Source organism: Hippoglossus stenolepis, chromosome 7 (assembly GCF_022539355.2).
Source record: "Hippoglossus stenolepis isolate QCI-W04-F060 chromosome 7, HSTE1.2, whole genome shotgun sequence".
Taxonomy (NCBI): Eukaryota; Metazoa; Chordata; class Actinopteri; order Pleuronectiformes; family Pleuronectidae; genus Hippoglossus; species Hippoglossus stenolepis.
The window spans coordinates 23,361,394-23,386,305 of record NC_061489.1 but is presented as its reverse complement, the minus strand read 5'-3'; the positions used below and the strand labels follow the sequence as shown (position 1 = coordinate 23,386,305).

Sequence of the window (24,912 nt, the reverse complement as noted above, 5' to 3'; positions counted from 1 at the left end):
GTTGGAACCTTTGACAGTCACCGAGAGTTCAATTTGTTGACTGTACAAGAGGAAGAACTTCCTTTAACCTCTAAGCAATAAGTATTAAGTAACCCAGACTCAAAAGGCACCACTAGGTGGCGGTGTTGTAGGTTTAATTCCCCCCCCCATGCCACAGTGACATCAGGGTGAATAAAACAGCGCCACTCAAATGCAGCCTCACAGGGAGAAATATGCAAAACCATCAATTGTGGCTTGAGTCTCAAATATTTCAGATTGACTCTATGGAAAGAATGTAAAGGACCCCATCTTTTCCACTCGGTGGGCCCTGCATTTCCCGGTCTAATTTTCTCCCTTTTTTTTTTCTCTTCTTACTGGTCTTCTTTTAGACGGCGCCAAACACAATCACCACAAAGTGCACGGAGAGAGGACATATTAAAAGTTTTAAGACATAGAGATGAGAGCATTGAATCCAAAGCAACCTCTTGCATTTTCTTTTGCTTCGTTTCAAACGATTAAAATATAAAAAACACCCTAGTTGGATTTATTCTAACAGATGATTTCTTACGCTTCTTTTCCTCTCAGTGCTGAGATCAAAAGCTGAGGGCGTTTGATGTCTGCTTTCAGCACCACTTAGGTGTTTCGTGTTCGCTCTCATCTTCATGTTTATTCCCATCTTTGGGAAGAAAAAGGGACAAAGTCAGAGCAGAAACAGGAAGGAGAGAGATCCGACCAATAGTAGTGGGTACAGCTGAAACTGGGGCACGCTGATGAAGGCTGCATCTGAGATTCTGCTCATTGTGTGTAGCTGGATAAAAGACAAAAGAAAAAACTGCTGGCTTTTGGACTTTCGGGAAGTAGCTCAGGCTTCTGAGCTAACACCAGTAACGCCATCTAATCCCTGCCCCTTCCTTTTCCAAACGAATCCTTCCAGGAACACAGGTGGCCCCACGCTGGAGGAAAAACAGACCAAGATGCTGTTCTTGATAAGAGAAATCCTCAGGGGGATTTCAAAGCTGCTTGCCCAAAACTGCTCATGGCGTTCCTTGCATACCAGTTACAGACTTTAATCACAGCTCTTTTTTTTTTTACTGTCAACTTCCCCCCGTCATTTCCTTGGTGCAACAATAACATGACATCACTTCGCACCTTCATTTGTCAGACAGAGAGTAGCAGGGCAATGCTGCCAAACCAGTGGAGGCATTTCCTTTCCAGAATAGAAATTAAACAATAGCAGCCCTTGTCTACCCCGTTTGGGGCCTAAATTCATACAAACAAACACACACACACACACACACACACACACACACACAGACGTGCACACACAGACACACTTAAACCGACCACGACATCCTCCATTTTCTACCCATTCTGTTCGGGCCCCAGAGGGAGCGGGTGCAGCGTCGGGCCTGTTGCCAGCCTGCTGAGTGGCACAGCGTTGAATGGGCAAACAGAGGTCAAGGAAGTTGTGCTGTTTTTTCCCCACATTGTGTTCGTGAAGACGGAGGAGACAATAAAAAGGATTTGCATGAAGCGACTTCAAAAAGGCCAGTTTACAGACTTAAAATTAATAAAATCTGCAGGTTTTTAACATGATGGTGTCACATAGAATCTGAATATTTATTAAATGTATAATGTACTGTACAAACTGTGCATGGTTTTACTTAAATAACCACTTAATTGTTTAACCTATAATGTAAAAATATACTTTTTGGACATCATATGTTGTTTAAGTTGCAGTTCCATTTTGCTTTATGATTGCAAATGTGTATTTTAATATGTTAATTCATTTCTTTGTCTAGAAAATGTCAGAATAGCAGATACAAAGTATATGAGCTGAAGCAGTGAGATTCAACTTGTTTTGTCAGAGAAAAAGTCCAAAACACAAAGATATTCAGTTTACCATCAAATAAATATGGTGAAAATTATTAAAACCTCTGGGACAAAAGAATGAAGTATTTTTGCTTGATAAATGAATGAAAATGATGAAACAAGCTTTTTTGTCAATATGAAAGAAAATTATTCCTCTATTTCTATCGCTTTAGTCAGTAATGTAATTGTTGCGCTTGTTTTAATTACTTTTACAGCCCCTGGTCGTCCTGAACTCATGTTTGAAAGCACCTTTGCTTTTCTTATCTCTTGACACGACAGCGTCTGCTCGTCTGATAGGAAGCTTTTTTCTGCTCAGGCCTTTTCACTGCGGCACAAATGGTCAATCCACTTATTCATTTAGCGGCGGCTGAGTGCAGATAGCGGACCTCCGCATGCGTCTATCAGCCGATGTCAGACGCACATCAAAAAGAAAGGGCGTGTGCAACCTTTCAATAACAATGGGACACTGCGGGGGACGTAAACAAAAGGTAGGGTCGGGAGGTGAAGGACATTTCTGATGTCTGATGGATGCTCAGACACCAGATTTGCTTCTGAGGCATGAGCTGAAGATAATGTGTGACATGTAACGTTGACATCATTGTCTACCGTCCCAAAATAGACACACAATTCATTGAAAATGTCAGATAGGACAGGAATGAGTTAGAGCGCCACGGCTTTGGAGCAGTAACTCAAACACAAGACTGAGGGACAGAAGCAGCAAATTGCAGGTGATGATGTTATTTATTAGATTTTGTAGGAATGACTGATGATAAAAGTGTTGTCAAACCATAAGACCAGAGACATTATGTTTCAGGAGCGGCCCTCACTGAGGAAATTGATGATCGTATCTTTCTATGTAGAAATGTTAACATCATACATCGTGTGTGACTCATGTATATTTTGTGGCTGAGCTGCAAAACACCTAAAAACTAATTTATCATTTATCACCCCCAGTCTCATCCGTCCTTTTGAATATTACATTTCTTTGTAGTTTAATGAGGCACTGTAGGTTTTTGTGGTCAAAGAGCAGGAATATCCTGGTGCTTGTTGTGTCCCTCACAGTTTCATGTTGCATTTCATGGTGACATTTGTGGTGCTGGAGTAAATAGTTGAGGTTTAACCCTATAGCGCTGCACGTTTGTGCAAGTCCCAACGAATACGATCCTTTACTCTGGTATTAAAACCATGTTTTGTTTCCTCCTCAGCAACATGAACAATGACTTCTTCATCCTAAAAGGAAGCTTTATTGTTCCTGTTTCACGATGATACTCTTCGATTTCTTTCTCACGCCCATTTGATTTAGTTTTGGTTCTAACCAGCTTTTGTGTGTGTGTGTGTGTGTGTGTGTGTGTGTGTGTGTGTGTGTGTGTGTGTGTGTGTGTGTGTGTGTGTGTGTGTGTGTGTGTGTGTGTGTGTGTGTGTGTGTGTGTGTGTGTGTGTGTCAATACAGTCATGACATTTGTTGATGCAGCTAAGGAAAAAATTAGGAGGTAAATTTGGTGCAATAGTCCTCACTGCTCAGGCAAATACAGAATAACTGTTGTGGGGTTGCAGCTAATCAGAATAAAAAAAAATTGGTTTATAGTTAAGCCAATGAAATGTCAGAAAGTGAAAAATGCAAACCATACACAATCGTTACAGCCCTAGAAAGTATATTTTCATGGATTAAAAGATTCAACAATTAATCATTTATTTGTTGTCATGAGGCAGTCATCAAAAACAAGATGTTATAGAAAAACGTATTCAAGGCTGCATCAAATTACTATTTTCATTATCAAAATCTCAAATGCTCATCGTTGACCATTTTTCTCTCGTATGTGTGGAACCAGTGTTTTTCTGCCAAATGTAGCTGAAGCTATTCTTATCAAGCCAAATCAGAGAAAGGGGGACAGAGAAAGGCAGAGTGCGAGAGAGAGAGAGGGAGAAACCACGGTGGCCGCCCACTGGGAGGCATATGTACTTCTGTCAGCGCCGCCGGGCAAATTGTAAAGAACTTGTCCGAATGGGTTTTCACGGAGTAACGTCTCGCTGGCAAATTGTGAAATCTAGCAAATTCTTATCATTCCTTCTGTCCGCTGTGTTAGTCAGAGGAGCAGGCCTGGACCAAATTCAGATCTGTTCAAATCAGACCAACCACAGAACGTGTTGAGCAAGGTTTGAGAAATCGGGGGTGCTGAAGTACGTGATGCAGAGATATTGCCCACAACCCAAAGGCAACCATCTTTACTTGCCTTTACATTAAAGTCAGATTTTCTTACTCAACTAGTTGGATTCACAAACCGAGGAGCACCACAGGGACACCCTTCATACCCCAACAGCCCTTTGAGCTACAGAACATGACACAGACACACACTCTGTCATCAGCTACATCTTGGATCCTTCAGAGTTTGAGAACTTTTCTTTGGTCTGGAACGAAATCCGAACATGACGAGGGAACAGGAAAGAGCTGACAAAGTGCACAAAACTTCAGAACGAAACTTGACTCGCTAATCCAAAAAAAAAAAAAAAAAAAAAAATCACATTCAAACTGGAACATTGTACTGTCGCAGTTTCTCGTTCGCAGGAGGCTGCATCTTTCTACCAGTCGGCTCATTACACCATCCAGGTCTAAGATGCTTACGACCTTGATCCCTTGGCAGTCAAAGAAGGAATGGCCGTTCTAATCACGGCACTTTGCGCTGGGAGGATCTGTTGTCATTCTGTTTCAGAAAATAGCTGCAAAGAGCACAAATTAATCCCCCGCGACTTGGGGGTGAGGACGACCTAGTTTTACAACAATTGCTCACTTGTCACTGCGGGGTGAGCTTGTCACTCCGTACCTTCACCCTCTGAACTTGTGTGCGGCTGATTCAAGGTTGGAAGCGTACAACTAGGTACGCAAAACCTCTTAGGTTAGGTTGACATAAATGGAAATATAATAGATATTTAAGTCATAATAATAATGCCAAAAATGTCTTTCTATTTAAAAAAAGTAGCCTCCTGTCATTCGGAAATGTTTATATTCAGCATTTCCTACATTCATTCAACAATTCTGTGCAGCCCACACACCCCCTCATGATACACAGCATTCTTTTGAAGTTGTGACCTTTTTCCAGGTTTGCCTTTCTGTGCCAACGACCCCTCATTCAGAGATGTGCTGGTATTCCTGGATCCTGTTACCGTGACAGCGGAGGGGCCGTCTTGTGTGTCGGGCTGGGGAGAGGCTTGCATTCCTCAGATGACACTGGCTAGATAATGTCTCGGTGTCCACACCACCGACACACACACACACACACACACACACACACACACACACACACACACACACACACACACACACACACACACACACACACACACACACACACACACACACACACACACACACACACACACACACACACACACACACACGGCCTAAGGAGTCCTGCTTCCAACCCCCTACTGCTCACTAACCTATGGAAGGTGCTATATAGAATACCAAGTGGAGGGGCCATCTGGGTCGAGTGTTACTGTGCATGTGAGGTTCTGCTGGAATGATACCAGTCTTAAAATATACCAGGGCTGCAAGTAAATGCTATTTCTGATTATATCTAAATAGCTGAGTGCATTTTTGTCCCATCAAATGTTGAGAAAATTAAATTAAATGTGTCGACCAACTAATGAAACTTTAAAAGATACTAATACAAATTTGAATTGAGTTTCTTTCATTTGTGTGACATTGCAAGTTTTACTGTGCTCACAATTTGTAGCAGTTGCCAACAAACTAATGGTAGAAAATGATAAAGCCCGACTTTAAAAATACAACTTTGCATTTTGGTCCTTGTGTCCTATGTGTTTACACATTTTTCAAGCAAAAATGCAGGCTACACCTTTGCAGATGTGAGGATTTATTGTTCTTCTTTTACTTATGAGATTTTATAGGTAAATGTAAACTATTATTTTGACATTTTATATGACTAAATAATGAAAAATCAACAATGTAAATAATAATTAGTTGTGACTCTAATTCAGACGACAGCACATCAAAACATATTGTTACTGGGGTTCATTAGTAAAACTGTAAAAGGCCATTTCCAGTGAAAAGAGCACAAAGTCGGCTTCAATGCATTTTTTAAATTCTTCAGACTGGACTTTAACGCGGCCTGGCATGACATGAAATGTCACACTCATCGACGTTTTGCTGCCTAATCAAAAGCATATGTCGGCGTCAGAGCCCGAATAACTATTTAAAGTCGGTGTTGGAGCGTAGTGAGGGAGACAGAGCTGCTGTGTGAGGAGATAAACAGCCTGTAGCAGGCGTAACAAGGTAAACAGACCACTGGGAGTCAGACGGCCAGTGTTGGAGGTTGGAAAGGTCATGTTGCCTACGATGCAGTATCTGCTAATGGCAATATATTGCATTATATTGTCTGGTCAGCACAAACGCCGCAGCATGTCTGTGTCAGTGTGCCAAGTGGGACTGAGGAGGACCGCCCCCCTGAAGCAGCCAAAACAGCAGCGGTGGCAGTTTATCCCAAAATGTGCACGTTCATCACACACCTCGGGGGCAGCGGTACGATGCTCCGGCCTGTGCTGCCGCATGCACGGTCCATCTCTGTGTTAATACGTGCGAGTGCATGTGTGTATTCCCTTGCCTTTGTTTGTACATTCCCCCGTGTTAACAGGGTGGCCGGCAGCTGTCCTTGAATCTCTATTGACAGAGAGTGTGAGATCTGCTGGGTATTTTTATCCATTAGCCTGTGTGAGAGAGCAGGTGGAGGCTTTGTGGGCTACAACAAGGTCACACGGTGACGAGCGACGCTACGCTGCGATCTGTGGCTGTTTTGGCCAAACGTCGAGGTCGAAAGTCTGTTTTTTTCATAGACGCAGCATGTGACTATAACAAAGGGAGTCACTCACAGTAGAGTTCATTACTAAAGCACTGCACTCGTTGCCTCAAGAGAAAGAAAAAAAAACTATTCGATGGAGCAAATCCTTCCGGAGAACTAAAAAAATAAACATTTCTAGAGAACTGCTACTGGGACGGCATTAAAACCATGTGCCACCTGAATGAAGCTGGCACATACTACACAAAGCTAATTAACAGTCCTCCTTAAGCGCTTGGTGTTAACTCAACGGGTTAAGCTAGCACAGCACATGGCCCTTTCCGTCCTCCTCTCTGGCCTCGGATGCTGAATTAAGCAGCAGACAAACAGTTACACTTCTACTTGCCACCTGCTCAGACATGCTTAGGAAGAAAATAGACATCCTCTTTGTCTACAGGAAGGCGTTCGACGCATCACTTCGCATTTCACTTTTTACACCGGCCTGATGGAACTTAATGAATAAATTAAAACTGTGAATGATGGTCGGTGGCTGAAGTGGCTTGAGGAGCAGGACAACTTTGCAGTTGAAGACGAGATTTAAAAGCACTCGGGAGCTGCTGTTTGTTTCCCACCGTGGTTAAGGCAGCTGGCGGACACGGCGACTGGCTGGAACAGGAATCATGGAGGCATGTGAATGAGCTTAGCAGCACCTACTTGAGCCGCCTGCCGGTGTAAAACCATCAAGAACGAAAAATGCCCTCCATCCCTTGAGGCATGCAAATTAGGTCCGTGCCGGAGTGCACAAGTAGGTGCAGATAGTCACAGTGGTGGTAGTTTTCTTGGAAGAAGATGTTCACTAAAAGATAAAACGTGTGCATGTTTCATAGAAAGCCAACAATTTGTCTTGGCTGTAAGAATGTCGAGACGAATGCTAAGGGTTCACTGACCTCCCCGACCCATCTGCTTTGATCAGGGCTGTAACCATCTGACACAGATGTTGGGTTGGACGTGAGTTCAAATGTCCCGTCACTTTGAAAGATGGAAATGTGCAGCCAGGGCTCGTGACCTCTTCTGAGGATAAAGCTTGTGTTTTTTTTTACAGAGAATCAGCCTGAGTATCATTGCAGAATGTCGAACATCTCAAGCTGCTTTCAGACAGACCCAGATCTTTTCCTGAAATTTTCCAGAGGGCCTGTATACGAGAATGCAAATGTCTGGGTCAGTTGTTGCAGACGTTTTCCAGAACTTTGGCCTGTTGATGATGTCCCTAATACGCAACAAATGTGAATAAAAGACATGTGATTTCTGCAGCAGAATCTATACGTTACGTTCTGCCGCCCCTCGCCTGAATTTAACAGGAATGTTCCTGTTGTTATGAATGTGTTTAACCTGGATTATCTCCTGCTGCCTTCTTCAAATCTAAAAGTTCAAACTGTGGACAATGTCTGGAAAATAAGGTCCAGACATTTTCATATGTTAACAGTCTAAAAAAATGTGTTGAGAGCAGTTGAGAGCAATTTAATGCTGCAGCTCACATCCCACTCTGACTGCTGCATTACAGCGAACCAGCACAAGCTAAAAACAAAAAACAACCTTCAGGGAAAAAATTGCAGGATGTTTCATGATGATGTTGTTATAACTACTTTAAGCAAAACACCAATTAAACCAGAATCAGCGAACTGGAAAGGTAGTGTTGCCGACACAGCTGTATGATCCTTCTGAATAACAGTGGAGTCTAAAAAAAAAAGTCTCAATAATTAACAAACCATCCAACTGAGACTCATGTGTGGCAATTAAGAAACTGATATTTTATCACTGATCATGGAAAAATGCCAACATAACTAATTAAAATCCAGAGGAACAGAAAATAATGCAATCTAAATCCTGAGGTGAAGAGTTGCTCTGTGATGAAGAAAATAATTTATGAGGAAAATGTGGAAGTAGCCTCTGGTCAGCATTAAAGAGGCGCTGCATTGTTCACACCACAAGCCAAGTATACCGTTTAAATTAATTTACTAACCAACATCAGTATGATTTAAACAAAGGACTGCACAAAGAGAGGAAGGGCAGCTAAGCTGATTATTAATTCAGAATCTGCAGTGAGCACTGTGATGACACTTTACTGCACTGTTGTCCTCGAGGGTACGAACGAGCTAAGCTGACCTATGAGTAAGAATGAACTGCCCTGCACCAGTCTGGTTCTGGTTCACTATTATCCACACGGAATTAGTCAAGTGACACTGATACAGGATCTCACAGCTCGGTCTAATTAGCACTGAATGATATTTTCTGACTCAGCCGCACCTCCATGATACCAGGGTACCGTCACACAGGGCAAGAAGTCAAAGCTATCAACAGCATCACACACACACAGTGTTAGATGAGGAGAGCAAAGTTAAACAGACGCGTTTGCCTCCATTATTTTTGCAAGACAATGCTGGATGCATGACTTTGTGAGACTGTTTCTTAAAAAAAAACTAAATGTTGCTGTGTAGGCTCCACCTTCAGGAAATCCTGAGGTGAGAAGTTCAGATTGAGTTTCTTTTCTTCACGTTTCCATCCTTGTATCACAAAAACAGGAAGTCATCATGTAAGAACCTGTTTCACTCCAGCTGCTTTAAGTAACTTAATATGTTGACAAGACTTCCTCCCTCCAGAGGGTTCAACACTTTCTACATTTGACTCAATCACAGTGTTTGTTATTTTTACTCAATTTGGTCCGACCACAAGTCCAGATTTTACACTGAAACCGGGACAGTCTTTGTCGCCGGTGTTTACTCAACATGAGCAAACAACAACATCCAATCTCCAGCCTCTTGACACAGTGTGTGACCGTAGCGTTGGGCCCTGACCACTACTCTCACCGCCTCATTCAGACTGAACCACTGTAGGGAAATGTAAGCCCAGCACACACTGCATGTGTTTACTGTGGGTCTAATTAATAACATCAATAAATCCTGTGTTGAGATTTCAGTTTAGTGTGAAACAATGAAGTTCAAACAGATTAACATGACTGTGAAAGTTGTATACAATATGCAGAGCTACAATTTAATAATCATAAATGTTCTTTCTTTCGAGCTGAAATATGAAACTGATATATGAATCTGATCCTCACACGTAAACATTTGTTGTTTTTTCTTCATCACTGCATTTAAGTCAAATAAATATGCAGCCCAAACCATAACAATGGCGCAATGTGGACTCAACGGTGGACTCTGACCGATACCGGACACAAAGGGATCTCTCAGCTCCGTCACTGAACCTCATCATAGCAGGTCTGCGCCCGGGAACAAAGCCAACTGTCCGGCCAAATGAAACCCGCTCCATCTCGCTCAAACAAAGGCCTCAAAGAGGAGCCGCGCAATCATCACAAAGTTACGCAACATCATATAAAGATCAATTCATGAGAGCTCAAAGCGAACGGCAAGGGGAGAAGGGGCATGGGGGATAAACTGGGATGGGGATGTGCTTTAATCTTTCCAGGGCAAATGGCTTTCTTGGTGGCCTAAATGATCCAAAAACGCCCCAGTTCCAGCCTCCCCCTCCTTTCTTCTGTCCAATTAACTTGACACAAATAGAAGCCAAAGGCAGGAGGAGAGTTACTAATGAATTCCCCCAGAGTTCAACAATGGGAGAAAAATAACATAATTCCCCACCAGCCTGGGTTCAATACTTTGCTGTGACTGCATCCATTTGGTCTATTTTCTAGAACGCGGAGCCATTAATCCCAAACCTCCCCCCCCGCTGCTGCATTTGAAATAGTTATGGAATTCAATAATCAATCTTTTAAATCTCTGCGGCTTTCTGCTATGGCCGTCTGCATGAAGTAATTCCAGCATTACAATGCTTCTCTCGCTGCTGGTTGCTAGGGAACAACCCGGAGAAACTCTTTCACTACGAGGACTACTTTCAAACGAGCCAGATTTCTCTTTTTTGGGGGCCCTGAAGGCTACAAACACACCCTGGTCACCAGGGGGACATTATAGTTTGTTGTTTCTTTGTGAGAAATCTCAAATAAAATCTTACATACTGTTGTTAAGGAGCATACATTGCAGATGATGTTGCAGCATAGAGAAAAAGGGGTTGCGTGTTTTTGTATCACTTGAAAACGAGAGAAAGGACATTAAAAAGATGTGTGGCTATTCTGTCTTGAGTTGTTGATTAATTTATATTTTGAGTACCTTTTTGAATTAAAAGGACGAAAGTTATCCAAATACTACCAATACTTACTTTGTATGTACTAATTACTGAAAATCAAATTGTCATTTGTACAAGTACATGGCAAATGCCACAAAAAAATGAAATACTGAAACATGGCTCAAAACAAAATCAACCCAAACCCATAAGAGACATATAAAGGAAAGCGTGCATGCATGATACTAAATACTTAAATAAATGTGACTTACTGTTTTCAATCGGTTGCACTAAATTCCTAAATTAATTTTGAATGCAACCTTGGCAGTGCCAGTGGTCTCATGTTTGGAGAGTTTCCAGAGGGTCTCTGGGCTGCAGGACTAGAACAGCGTGTTCCCTCTGGGCTGGGAGCGAGCCAGCGGCGTTGCCTTTTGTTAGAAGCTAGACAACAGTGTCATCTATGCCCTTTCATGGTTTGTCATCACAATGGAGCGGGGGTCTAGCGCCTGCCTGTGTAAGGTGTGACTCCTCACCTTTTTTATCTCAAAAGGTTGTGAATGTCGCACTGTAAATCTTCATCGCAAAGGAGACAATGACAATGGTGTGACTGAGGTCAAGGGGGTAAATAAAGCTCAAAACACTTATGTGAGCTGATGAAGTATCTGGCGAGCTGCCAGGACAAAGAGAGATTGGTGCTGTGACAGCCACTTATCCGTGTAAGGCCAACTATGTCTCCTGTGTGGAAGTCATGCAACCATCTACAAGATGATCCCTGCTTCCACAGTCAGTTCTTTAAGCCCTGCTAAGGATTCAAGGTGCACTGCTCTCGATTACAGTACTTCTCTGCACCACATCGGCGCGCCCAGCTCGCCTGTAGTCTTGAATAGAAGCTTCCTGTTTACAGAGTTGCGTTATGATCCCACCCAGGGCCTTTCACTTCACTCAGACTAAAATAGGCCGGAGCTCTGGATGGACGGGGATTCCAGGCTATATCCTGAGGATGTTTTACAAAAGAAACATGGCCAACCATTGTGGTCTTTCAGGACTTCAGTCACAAGTTAATGTTTTCCCTTTCCTTTGCATCCCTGAAACTAATGGAAATCACTGAATAGATCTTTTCACATGTACTACAGATCTCATCTTCTTTTTAGTTATTATTTTTCACTTAATGTTGTTGCATATTATTGCATGTACGGTAATTTTAAATAGATAGAGAAACAATTTGAACCTTAAAAATGCATCATCACAAAGCTGAAACACTGGTAATTACATTTTTACACTGTAAATGCTCCAATTTATGTCGTTAGTCAGCTCAGTTAGCGTTATGTGGTTATCTTGGTTCTCTTATCTTATTTTCCACCTTACCGTTCAATCAAATTAAGCCTTGTGTTGGCCGGTAACTTATGTGGCAATGAGCTATAAATACAAGCCTTTGTTTAAGACGACTTGGCATGTTCACAAATGCAGTTGGTAGCGACAATATAATTGGTGTGATTTTAAGTGTTTTTGACAAGCAGAAGCTGGTTGTAACAGGGAGTCATTGTGTTGGGTGCGCACCTCACTTGCTGGCGGATTCAAAGTGCATATAGGGAAGCCTTCCTGAATGGACGGCATCCTTCCCTCCAATTATAATCAAATACAGTCTTCATTTAACGCAGCAATAACACAGCCTGCAGCAGTCGGACCTACGCAGGCGAGCAGAGCAACTTCAGCAACGCATGAGAACATTGTCCCAGCGTGAGTCACATACTTCATCTCACCTTGCACAACAAAACAGCATTAAATATACTCTTGATACGATCAGTTTGCAATCACAGTCATCTCTTCAGATTGACTGTACTAAACCAGTCATTCACAGCGCTTCACAACTGCTGATGTATGTTTGGACAAGAGGTTTCACAGTAAATACTCGCAGAGCCATAAGCCGCCTGTCACTCTGACCGATGCCTTGAGCCTCCTTTGTTACTGTGATTGATGGGTGCCCATTGTGTCGTCTTGTACATTTCAGACTAAAGCCTCTTTGCTCAACACTACTTCCCGTGCAGAGTGCGGTGTGCAGCCTTTTTTTCCTGTGAATCTCTGCTCACAACCAGAACAGAGGAACTGTAACCAAATTACAAAATAAGCAAATGCTGCCCTAAGAGGATTGTACAAGCATTAAGTTTCCCAAGCAAACTGCTAATTTGGCGTTATGTAAGCCTATTTTTGATGCTCGCCCTTTGCTGCATGACACATAAGGAGATCTGTACGCTAGTAATGGGAAGAGTGATTAATGAAAAGGGTTTGGTCTCAGCAGGAGAGGTTTAAGTGCAAAGAAAATATAGGGCCATATGGGAAAACGTCTGGTAGTGGACGGCTGTTTGAGGTCAGCCAAGGCAAGTGTCAATTAGCCCGGTCAAGGTCCGAGGTGGAGATGAGCTAATGCCGTTTCATAAATAATGCTTGGATGCAACTGACGCTGCACAATTTAGAGAAAAAATGATTGCTGTTAGACTGCAAGAAAAACACACCACAATGTCAGCAGAGTAAAATCAATGTCATTCGCTCTACGAGGGGAATGTTGCATCACGGCAGTAAATGTCTTTCCACAAACTTGTTCCAGAGGACAAATCCTATATTTTAAAATTAATCTGGGCACATTGAAGCTCACTGGTCCTGATAATCTCTCGACTGGCACCCAAGCGATCTGGAGCCACTGGAAAGAGAATGCGGTTAATTTCAGGAAAGCTAAAATAATCATCCCCTTCTGTCAAAAAAGCAGGAGGCAGCGAGAGACTGTCAAACCTTCCAGTGAGAATCAGTTTACGTTTGAAACCTTGGTAATGAACGGACATTTTCCCTGACGGGCAACAGAGGGAACGGAGGGCTGCAGAGTTGGAAACGTGACCAACCACAGGTTAGACAAACCCCCAGGGACCAATTACAAAGATAAGGTTTCAACAAGACAGATATCTTACACCAATCCGCTCCACTGCACACAGGAAGTGGAACAACTGCAGTCCTAATCGCTGATTTCTAAATGGGGAAAACAATGTTGTGACGAGGCTTTTTCCCTCCTTTTCCTCTCAGCGTTCTTTATTAGGTCGTCCACTGCCCCTCGTATTCCTGCTGGCCGGACTCGAGGACCGCTTCTATCGCAGTTTTCCCTCCTGACAACATCATCCATTAGCACAGCTGTTGTTGCTCATGCTAGCATAGTAATGAATCACCTCTTTTAGCTCACATGGCAAGTAATCACCTGCCTACCAGCAGTGCAGCTGTTAATAAACCGCAGTTTGAATGAGACATGACAGGACACATTAGGATCCAATGCACACACAGCAAATGTGTAATGACTTGACATTTGAGCTAAACACCGGCTGGAGGGTTTTTATAGAAGAATGTAAAATTAGCCATCGGGTCAAAGAAGTCCTGGTTGAGTGATGTGATGAAAAAAGGTCTTTCTCTGGACTCGAATCTGCTTCCTTCACACACTTTCCCTTTACACTCTTCCTGGTCCTCGCCTACACTGCAGCATGCATTTGTTTACACTAGAAAGGGAGGGATTTCCTTTGCATACAGACACACAATGTTGGCTGGTGGACTTACTGTACTGCTTCATTGTTTTTGGCTTTGAGAGTGGCTCTAGCCCAATGCTTGCAATGTGCAGTGTGAATTTCGACCCGGGGTGATCACGGTGCCCCAGTGCTTCACCTGGTAAAGTGCATAGCATTAAAGCCAAGTCTTTGCCGCAGTGGCCTGAACTCTGGCTCTTCTGAGAGCCCTCCTGCTTCATGTCCTCCCTTATCTCTGCCCTGACTTTCCTGTACCTCCCTCCACTTATGCAATAAGAGTAAGAAGGGAAAAGGTATTAGTTTGCGGTTGCAACACATGCACGGATCACTCATGTGTCCTTTTATTCAACTCAGATTATTTGGCAAATTTCCCTTGAACAAATTTACACCCATACGTAGTTATTTTACCTCACATTCTTTAAGAGTAATAGCATATAATGTGTGGAAAATGGTCTTGATAAGGGCAGAGCATAATACAAAAAAATTTCAGTTGTCAGTACTGCACGTCAAATCTATTGAATAAAAATGTTCATATCATAAAACCCACATTATAGGGTCTGAATTATGTAGTTAAACAAACTCCTAAAAGAGATTGTAGTGAGGAAGATGCTCAAACAAAGGAACAATGGAGGGAAGCTGATAAATATTTGAAACCCTAAAATGAAGCAGGTGAGGACTGCAATGCGGACACAGTGTTAATGAAACAGGTTCTGGTTCCTACTAAAAGTACATCCTGTGGAGCCTTAATGCTAATGAAGCTGCCTATGCTTCCACAGCTGACTGGTAGGATGCCAATAAGGTGCCAATGTCTTTTTTTCCTACGGTTGAAAAACAACACTTGTGGTAGTGAAAGGTTCTGTGCAATGAATTTAATTAAACAAGAATATGCTTTACTGCCTGATCGGCCTCGTGCTAAGAAGCGTGTCAGAGAAAATCTTTAAGTTCTACCTACGCAATTGGAAATGTTAAAGCATTCATTTCACCCTCTTTCACTCTCAATTGTTCAGGATTGAGAAAACAAATTACACTGAAACAGCTGTAAGTACACGTTGCCCCGCTCACACATTAATCTCCAAATTAAAATCTCCAAGGACAACAGCATTATAAATTTGCAGCGCTGCCAAAAATGTTGCCCTGGACCTGATCCTGTTCGTGCGATAGCAACCACATTTAAGTGCCATTGTTACGAACACTGTAAACAAGTATTAGCTGCATGGTGAACCCGCGGATTTAGAGATCTCTAATCACGCAAATTAATCAGCTCTTCATCTGATCCACGTCACGTCTGAGCAGTTCACCAGGAGGGAGGATTATACAGCAGATTATACAGAGCGAGGCTAAAAAGCAAACTCACTCAAAGAAGTGCGTTAGTTGTTTACATCTATGACGTCACAAGCACTGGCATAAAATGCTCATCTTAACCCGTAAAGACAGTGTGGCTCTTGATGGGGTATTTGATGTCAGCCAAGGATTTAAGCTTTGCTTACTGAGCTTTACAAAAATCAGCTATCACTCTTTTCTCAAACGTAGGTGTCACTTTTTCCAAACGCTGGAATTTCCAAGCTGCCGTTTAGGAATGAAGCTTTTAATGACAGCCTCAGCAAGTAGCGTAACTCAATAGCGGTCATGTAAATATTGCACGTCAGGAATGGTTTATTCTCTAAGCTCTCCAAGCAGCCAAGTGGGTCTCGGACTAAGTTATGTAAAGACTGTGGTCGCTCAGTGGCATGATGTCTGTTGCCTTGCTGCTGTGAGGGCCAGTGGAATTTCTGCAGCCTTGACTCGGGTGCTGTTTTTTCTTTGCTTTAAAAATATCTCTGGGAATGTGAACACAGGGAAGTGAAACATGCCTTTGACATCAGAATCTGTGTAACTCACATGCAACAAATGTACAGCGTGACCCTGAAGGCAAAATCCCTGACGTATCTGACCAGATAAAATGCGATTTACAATCAAACGCAGCATTATAGTGATGGACCAAAGCAAGCAATCTGCACAGCCACAAGGCAAGCTTTTGTTCTTTTTTTAAGTTCTGCATGGTGATAGGAAAAGTTATGTGCAACCCCAAGCAACAAATATGTGTCTGAGATCACCCGGAGTGAGAAAGTCAGAGTAAAGATCAGAAAATGAAAGTATAGAAGAGGAGAAGAGCAGAGTAAGCAACTGAGAAGCCTCCGTGAAGCCTCTCGATAAACACTTTCACCCTCTATTGTTGTAAAAGGAACACCGATACATTACAGGATACTTTTGCAACTTCAGCAAAATTAATGTGTTTTTTTCATGTGCACCTCCTGAGGAAGAATCTACTTCAAACTCAGTTAAAACTAATTTTCTCTCGCCACTAAAATCTGAGTCAAGCTGCTGATTCAGTTCTTTTATCTGCTGCACAAGAGACAAAAGTTGTGTGACGTCTCAGTGGAACAGATTACGACCTCGCAGCCTCGTACCACATCCTTGCAGATCTGTCGTCGAAGAACAATCAGGCAGGAAACTTAATCGCAAAGAGGTAAATAATTCGCATATTATTACAGCTGGAACGCAATTGACATCAGACTTTCACGAGGAACATCTCAAAACGCAATCTCACTTGGGGTTTGTACCTTTATCTATAAAAGATTGTATGCACCTACCTTCGTCGTGAGTAAACAAAAAAGTACAAGTGCAATCACAGAAGTAGATATGTTGTTATCACATGATAAGGAGCGTTAGCTTGGTTTTGTGGTTCACGAGTACTAAATGATGCTTTATGGGGGTGAAAGCCGCACTTTGTTTACCTCACTTCGGTCTCAGTGGTGCGTTCAAACACAAACTAGTCTGGATTGGCCTTTTCATTATTAGATTTTAGGGAGTAACAGGCGCACAGGGCTGCACAAACATCCTGGTGTATTCCGGTAAGGAACAAATCTGGAATGCAAATGCTTTCTGGCTCATAGTCAACCATGATATCAGACTTTCACATGTTCAATTAAACTGTAAAACCTGCTATAAAAGCCATCTTCCTGCAGTGAGGATATTATTTATACGTTTAAGATCAGCCCTTTTAATCAGCTGCTCCCTGTGCAGTCATCGCGCTGAAGAGTCAATGCTTTTAATACAATAATCAATAGCTTTTATAAGCCCACTGACCACCAGTCTGGACTTTGTTATATGGCCATCACAATCTAATGAGTAAAGAAACTGATGTGAAATTCAAAGCACGGTTCAAACGAGCCAATCAGGAGCTGCACTGGTGTGTGGGCAACGCACGTCGGAGCATTTGTTTTTTTTTTCTTCCCTTGAAATGATCCCCTGTATTTAAAGTGGGGAGGAATACGTCACCGTGACCGCTGTGTGTGCGTGTAACCACTTCGGCCTGCGCTCAGCCTCCAACTCTCAACACAAGAATAACATGTGACATCATTTCTACCGGGATACAGCGCTGCCGAGCACGAGCAAACACCGAGGGCAGGCGGCACCTAAATTTACAGGATGGATGGGAGTTGTGCAGAATTAGAAAACCCGTGCTGCCGGAGAAAAATGACACCATTACGACAGCAGTAGAGGACAGAAGTCCAGGTTAACTTCCTTGAGCCGAAGTCCAGGAGTGGGGTTTTAAATAGTTGTTCACATGCTTCTGACCAAAATAGGCAGACGGCTGCAAAACAACACCCAGTTTCAGAAAATAAAAACAGCTTCAGGGGGGAAAGGGGTTTCGCTTTAAGACATTCTTCCTGCCTCGGAGTTCAAACAAAATCCTGACGCTTTTCCTCTTCCTGATTGTACTGAGCAGGATGCTGAGAGACAAGGCAGCTTTGTGCTCATCAGTCACTTAACATGTAGCCACTGCTTCCTGTACAGGTCGATCATCGGCTGTACTTTACTCTGTTTGGGGCTCTAAATGTTTGCCTGCAATACAATAAAGTAATAGGATCTTTCATGTAGTGATTTTAAACGAAATGTGTTGCATAAATATTGAGAATAGGCTGAAATTATTCTATCTACTATTCAAATAAAAAAAAAAAGAGTACGACGCAAAATTTAATTTGCATCACACACACACACGTATCTATACATATGCCCACGAGCCATTTGCGTCTTCAAAATAATATGGCTGAATGCATTAAGAGCTCTGCAACATTTATATGCTGTAATTACTTTTGTTCTAGTATAAACTGAGGGTCTTTGCTAATATCCTGCCCGGTTTTAAAGGATTAAACTAAATGTCATGCTTCAGTAAATATTTTAATAAAGAGGAACAGCCTTTGTCTGTTATATAACAGACAAATAACAGGGCACAGGAATGGTATGTCCATGTTGGCATGCCAGCTCTTCTATTTTGTACATAGCACACGTTCAACGCTCATTCTACTCACATATTAACATTTTAGTTGCTTCTCGTATTAGCAGGAGCTTTAAACTCCTCATTGTTGGTTTCTTATGCTGGCGACCAGCTAATTATCTAGATACTAAACCTTATTTATTCATGACAAGTCTTCAGGGTTATAAATATCCTCTAAATGTTCCTTGTCTGCGTACAGACACTGCAGCCCGGTGCTCATCCCCCTCATTAGGTCAAGAATATGTGGAAACAATGTAAAGTAGGCAGCTTGTCCCTCCAGCTATGAAGCTGTAAAAAGCAGGGTCACGGCAGAGGAGGACTGTTGTTTGTGGCCTCTGGCTTTGCCACCTGGCTTGAAGAGAGAAGAGACGTCTCTCTCTCCCGAGCCCAGTCTCTAGTTGGAAATAAACAGAGGAGCGAAAGCAGAAGAATTCGTCGGTGCACCCTGAGGGGCCAGGTGCATGTTGATTTCTGTTCCTGTTCCTGTAAGACCACAGAAAGTGATTTCACTATTTATTTCCTCATGGCAGAGTTTGGTATCTCTCGGTATGACACCGTAGATTCAGGAGAGCGATGCTGCAGCAAAGCGTGCACTTCAAATCAGTCGAGTCTGGTTTAGTTCAATTCCTCTGAGGCCCAAAATAATGACATTAAATGTTCAAGAACGTAAACAAGTGATTCTCAATACCCATATACACAGCCACGACTATTCTGAGTTATGAGCTAATTGCAGACTGAAGACTTGAGCATGCAACTGGTCAGTGTGGAATGTTCCAACTTATCCATCTACTAAAACTTATGACGAATATAAAAAAACATTTAAGCACTTTCACTTATATACTAATGATACAAATAGAATTGGTTATGGATGGATTTGTAAATGAATAATGTTCATCCCAGGTTACTCGAGAACATATCTTTTAAACCATAGTGGAAATGCACGGTATGTTATTTATAATCATATTAAAAGAAGAGTTTCTACTTGATCATTTCATGGCAGTGTATATGAATCAAAGAGTCTATAATATCTTGCAAGATCATTTCCATATCTCTGATAAGTCAAATTTAATTTAGATGCCGTATCAGCTTCACATGAGTCCTTAAATATAACCCATACTAGTAGAACCCATCTTCTGAAGCAGACTCACTGTCATTGTGTCATCTCCACATCTGACAATAACCCTCTTTCTGTTATGTTCTGCTGCAGTCGCTTTTAAGTGAATAAAAACACATTTCTAAAAGGAGACGATAGAAGAGAAGCTCCTGTAAGATAAAAACACCACGTCCACCCTACAACAGAATTAAAAATGATATTAAAAATAGCTTGAGTGTGAGGCTGCTCTGCCAGTTGGCAAAAATAATCACCAATTCAAAATCCTCTAGTCCAATGTTTCTGAGAACCGCACCACATATCAGAGAAGTACTTCAGTTAAATTCAAAGGGATGTAATTTTTTCACCCAAATACTGAAAAAAGAAATTACTGATCAAACGGCCGTGTCATGTAATCTTAATTCTTATCGCAACTTCAGCAAATATGCAGCTTCGCTCTCTGGAAGAATTGTGTCATCCCCCTTCCTCTAGTATCCGACTGCCTCCTCCTCCTCCTCCTCCTCCTCCTCCTCCTCCTCCTCAGTCCGTTGTCAAAAATCCAGTGGCCTCCCAGTAACAGCCCAAAGAGAAGCGAACTGACAAAGCCTGGTGCGAACACTATAGCTGTCAAGTGGTCGGTTATTTAACCTGCCGTGTGACAATAGGGTGAGGCAGAGGGTCAAATCCCACTGTGGTCCGTTCCTGAGCGATAAAGACAGATCCTCTGACCGTTGGCTAATCCTGACCGAGAGGCCCTGCCAACACCATTAGGATAAACGGTGTCAGCCGCCACATTCGCTGGACGCTTGGTAAAAGAACACTGGGGAAGGTGCTGCTATAAAGAAAAACACAGAGCGAAAAGAGCAACCGGGACTCAGGGTCACATGTGATTCAGAACCATGAAGATTAATGTCAAAAAAAGACTTCTCAATTATGATCATATAGCTTCTGGACGTTCTATAGAATGACCACAGGCTAATTTTTATAGACGTCTAAGTCCTGTGATCACATCACACTTTTCCCCCCATGACGAAACCATTCCTACACATTGAGAATTAGTCATTGTTGAAACTGGCATAGTTTGCCTCTGCATTCATCTTTCATTACTTCTCAAAGACCTGCTGAATGAAATGTTTGTTCACTGACTCAGCACTAGGTCACGCTGCAAGTGTTGAAGGACCAGAGCCATCAAACCGAGTGGGACGTAATTCATGCAAGCCTCGGTCTTTCTTATTAGGAATATTTTCTCTTGGCAGGTTCAGACGTTCTCAGAAAACAGCATTCAGACTCTGCTTAGACGCCGAACTGTAAATTCTTTCAGGTGTTTGCAGGATGGAGCACGTTATATATCAGAAGTACGACGGCTTTGAATCATATTCTCCCTTCCACGCCCACAGCAGGGAACACTGCAGAGCTAGTTCTTGTTACCATTTAAAAGGTCGATATCATGAAAACTACTTGAAACTATTGCCTCCTGAAAATACCCCGTAAATTTTACACACTCATACTCAGGATATCAGTTCCATAAATGGGCTAGATTTATTTCCATCAAGCTCCATTTATAATGCACATCGAAAATGGTGAAAGTTTTGGTAAAGAATGTCAAAAAAGATTCCTCGATCTGCACCAAAATGTAAATTATTCTTCCCTGACTCACACAGCATCCTTCCACCAGGTTTCATGAAAAACAATTCACTTGTTTATGTGTTGTCTTGCTTCTTCCTCTGAGGTAGAAATTGAAGATTGGCAATTCAAGGTCAATCAAATGTCACGAGCAACAGAAGCAACGTATAATTAACTTAATTCGTCAATTAGCAGAAATAAACTGTCAACAGACAGGTGACACATTTCTTTGTTGTGTATGATATGATACAAAATAAATCAGGAAACAATCAATTCTTGAAGCCTCAGGACATAAAACTATTCTGCCTGCTCCTGTCTTACATGAACATTTCTGCTACTGGTGTGAGCCAAAATCTATACCTCCACCTTTCTCCCCCCTGGACCGTGAAGGCATCGCTCACCTGCGCCTTGCACCCGGCAGTAAAGTCCACGGACCTCATGTAGTGCAGTTAACAAGCCATCAGTGACACCAATAATTGTTTCCTCAATGTCAGACAAACGGGCAGATGGCTGTGCCACTAACTGCAGCCCACTGGTTTAAGTGGTGGTCTATTGATTGTCCATTGTGTGTAAAGCCTCTGCTACAGTACAACCGAGCAGCAGCCCTGTGCAGCGGAGGCAGCGCTCAAATGAATTAAAAACTAAATACAATCCCAGGAGACAAACTGGATTCAGTGGGTGTATCTGTGAAGCAAAGCTGATCATATCTGAGGTCATACACGCCTGGGTGCTGGTGTGCTTGTGGCTCAAGGGCAAAAACCACAGCCCACGGGATTTGCATGTTCAGAAGACACCCAGCTAGAGTGATGCTTGGGTGGCACAGTGCAGAAACAATAACGATCTGCAGCAACAAATAATAAAACTCTACTTGATCAATGGTAATTAATAGGAAGAGAAATGTAAAACATATAATCATTAGATTCTGCCTTGCTCTATCATAAATGGTGATGGGTATAATTGCAGAAGCCCAATGAGACAAATTGGGATTTGTGAAGATGGGCTTCACAAATAAAAGTGATTAACATGGCTCGCAATTACAATAACATCACGATACTCGATATATATTGCGACGCAATCTTTTTCACAGACACAGATGGAGCTGAAACGATGTCCACGTGTGCCATCCTTTCAATGTCAAACCACAAACTCTCAAAAGTCCAGTCTCTCTATACAAATATCTTATTTTAGAATATAGGACAAGATGGTGAATGTCCCCTGTACGTCTGAAGGTGTTCTGCACAATTTAATTAGCCAACTGCCAATAGACGTTAGCAGGTGGATGTTAGGGACATATCTTCAGTTGTGCACCTCAGTGTCATCAAGTGTTTTGGGCCTTGTAATGAACGATACAGGTCGAATCTGAGGTTAAAGGTGAATCTGACAGGCTACTGGCTTGTATGGCAGAACTATGAAAACCATGTGGCTGCTCAGTAGATCACACATCATTACCTTTATGTCTTTATTAAACTAAACACTGTCCCATTATATATAAGTAAATATCGATATTTGGTGCCAACATATCGATAATCGTATTTCAGGATGGTGATAAATTGCCGAATCAATGTTTTTGCAAGATTGCACCACAATTATTTCACTGTTTACTCCAGCATTTTGAATTACACCCATGAGCTGGATGCTCTGTAGTTTCTTCTTTCTACTGTGCACTTGTGTGTGTGATGTGCACGTCTGAATACAAAGTGAATCTCCTGTATCTGTCTGCTGTGTGGGGCTAGTATGAGCTACTGGCTAATTTAGGATTAGTCTGAGCCTCTGATGCGAACATCCCCCTGCAACTTTACTTTACGTGCCATCTATGCAGAATGCAAAAAAGTCCAGTCTCCTGCACACACAAAAAACAACCCATGCACAGTCCCCCCAACATGTGCAAAGAGCAGGACCGGGACCGGGACTCCGGGCTGGAGGGTCAGAGTCCCACCGTGGCCGCAGCTCCTGTTATGTTAAGTGGCCTCGATGATCCGGAGCTGATACGGAGCTTAAGCGGGATGTAGCCGTGCTGCTATCCGAATGGCAACAGTTGCACACAGGGGGGTGGGGGGGGGACTCCTCCAGCAGCACCAGCAGCGGGTGTTGCCGGTAAAGAAAACACATAAGTGACATTTTATGTATTTAAAACCAGTTGGGACCCCGAAATGAGTGAATCTCCTCTGACCTGTTGCGTCCGTTCCGCCGGGTTCATCATCACAGCCTGGCGAAAGCTGTTATCCACATAAGACGCCATTGTTTTGGAAAGACGTCGTGTGCAGGATCCTGGAAACGTCTTTATCCCGGGGAGGGGAGCGCGTTGGTGGGTATCCAGGGATGCGGATATAACCTGGAGGAGCTGCCCCGCTCTCTCTCTCTCTCTGTCTGCCGTGTCGCGTTATTCTCCGGATGAGCTAGCGGATGAGCTGGGAGTTGCCCCCGGAGCCAGGCCACGACTGGAGCCAGACAGCCGAGCCGAGCCGTCTCCTCTGGGGTGGGTGGAGGGGAGGAGGTGGGGGGGTGGTGTCTGCTGCTCTTTCCGCTGCCCCGAGCCGGAACCGGCAGCCAGCGACAAGTCCCCACCGACGCTGGAAAAACTACTTTTTACCCCCCTTCTTATTTAATAAAAAAGAAACACACACACACAAACCGCGACGGAAACAGCCGCTTCCAACTAATCTCTCAACGCGGAAAATGTCCCTTCATTCGCGCGGACGATCTCCGGAGCTTGTCCCTGTGTCTTCAGCATTTCTGCGGGGCGACGGAAAGAGAGAGAAAGAGACCGTGTCGGAACGAAACATTAAAACACACAAGGGGGGGAGTGGGGGGTTGTGAGCTAGCGGCTAACGGCTACAACCGGCGAGCTGGCGTCCATGTCGAGAGGCAGAGCCCGGGGAAACAGTCACTGGGAAGCGGTCATGATCGAAGCATTTTTTTTTTCTCCCCCCTCCTCGGCGGGTCTGGAAGTGAACACGGCTCCGCTCTGTTGTGCGCCACCATGGTGACTGACACCCCCGCGGTCAAGTCGGCCGCACTTAACTGTGACACTTCCTGCGGTCCTTTTCAGAACAAAAGCTCCGGTGACCGCAACCGTGCTTTATTGTCAAATACCAACACAGACAATGGAGGACACGGCGTGTTAGGGGCGGTGTCTGTGTCTGTGGTTTATATAAAGCATTGCATTCTGCACATGGTCATGCATAATACATGGTACTCCCTGCTGTAATTAGCTCAGGTATTTCACTTAATCTGCTCATATCTCTGCAGGATATTATATATTTTATGTGCTCATTTCACCCTATGATGATGAAATATTTAAGATTTAAGGATAAGGTTAACAGTAGATGTTGTAGGAGAAGAAACAGGTCAGCTCAGCAGTGTAATAATTAAATTTAAATAAAACCAAGGTAGAAAGAGCTTATTATAAAAAAACTAACACCAATGATCACCCCTGTATGCGTGTAGCACTAATACATTTAGATTATCTTCTCCGCTGTAATTAAGTTATTTCACATAATTCTGCTGATATCTCTACAGGACATTATATATTTTATTATTATGTGCCAATTTCAC

General features: G+C 42.9%; 1 protein-coding gene across 10 annotated transcripts in view; it reads right to left on the bottom strand.

The window, feature by feature from the left end:
* rapgef2b (Rap guanine nucleotide exchange factor 2b) overlaps positions 1-24,352 on the bottom strand; it is a 98,642-nt gene extending 74,290 nt beyond the window's left edge. For 8 of the 10 annotated variants that reach the window (XM_047340684.1, XM_035160611.2, XM_035160612.2 and 5 more), the window contains exon 1: positions 23,528-24,352. In XM_047340684.1, coding sequence (XP_047196640.1) covers positions 23,528-23,596 — 69 coding nt within the window. In that variant the 5' untranslated portion in view covers positions 23,597-24,352. The remainder of the gene's footprint in view (positions 1-23,527) is intronic. The other 2 variants (XM_047340687.1, XM_047340688.1) reach the window with 1 other exon arrangement.
* Between the last annotated feature and the right edge of the window lie 560 nt (positions 24,353-24,912).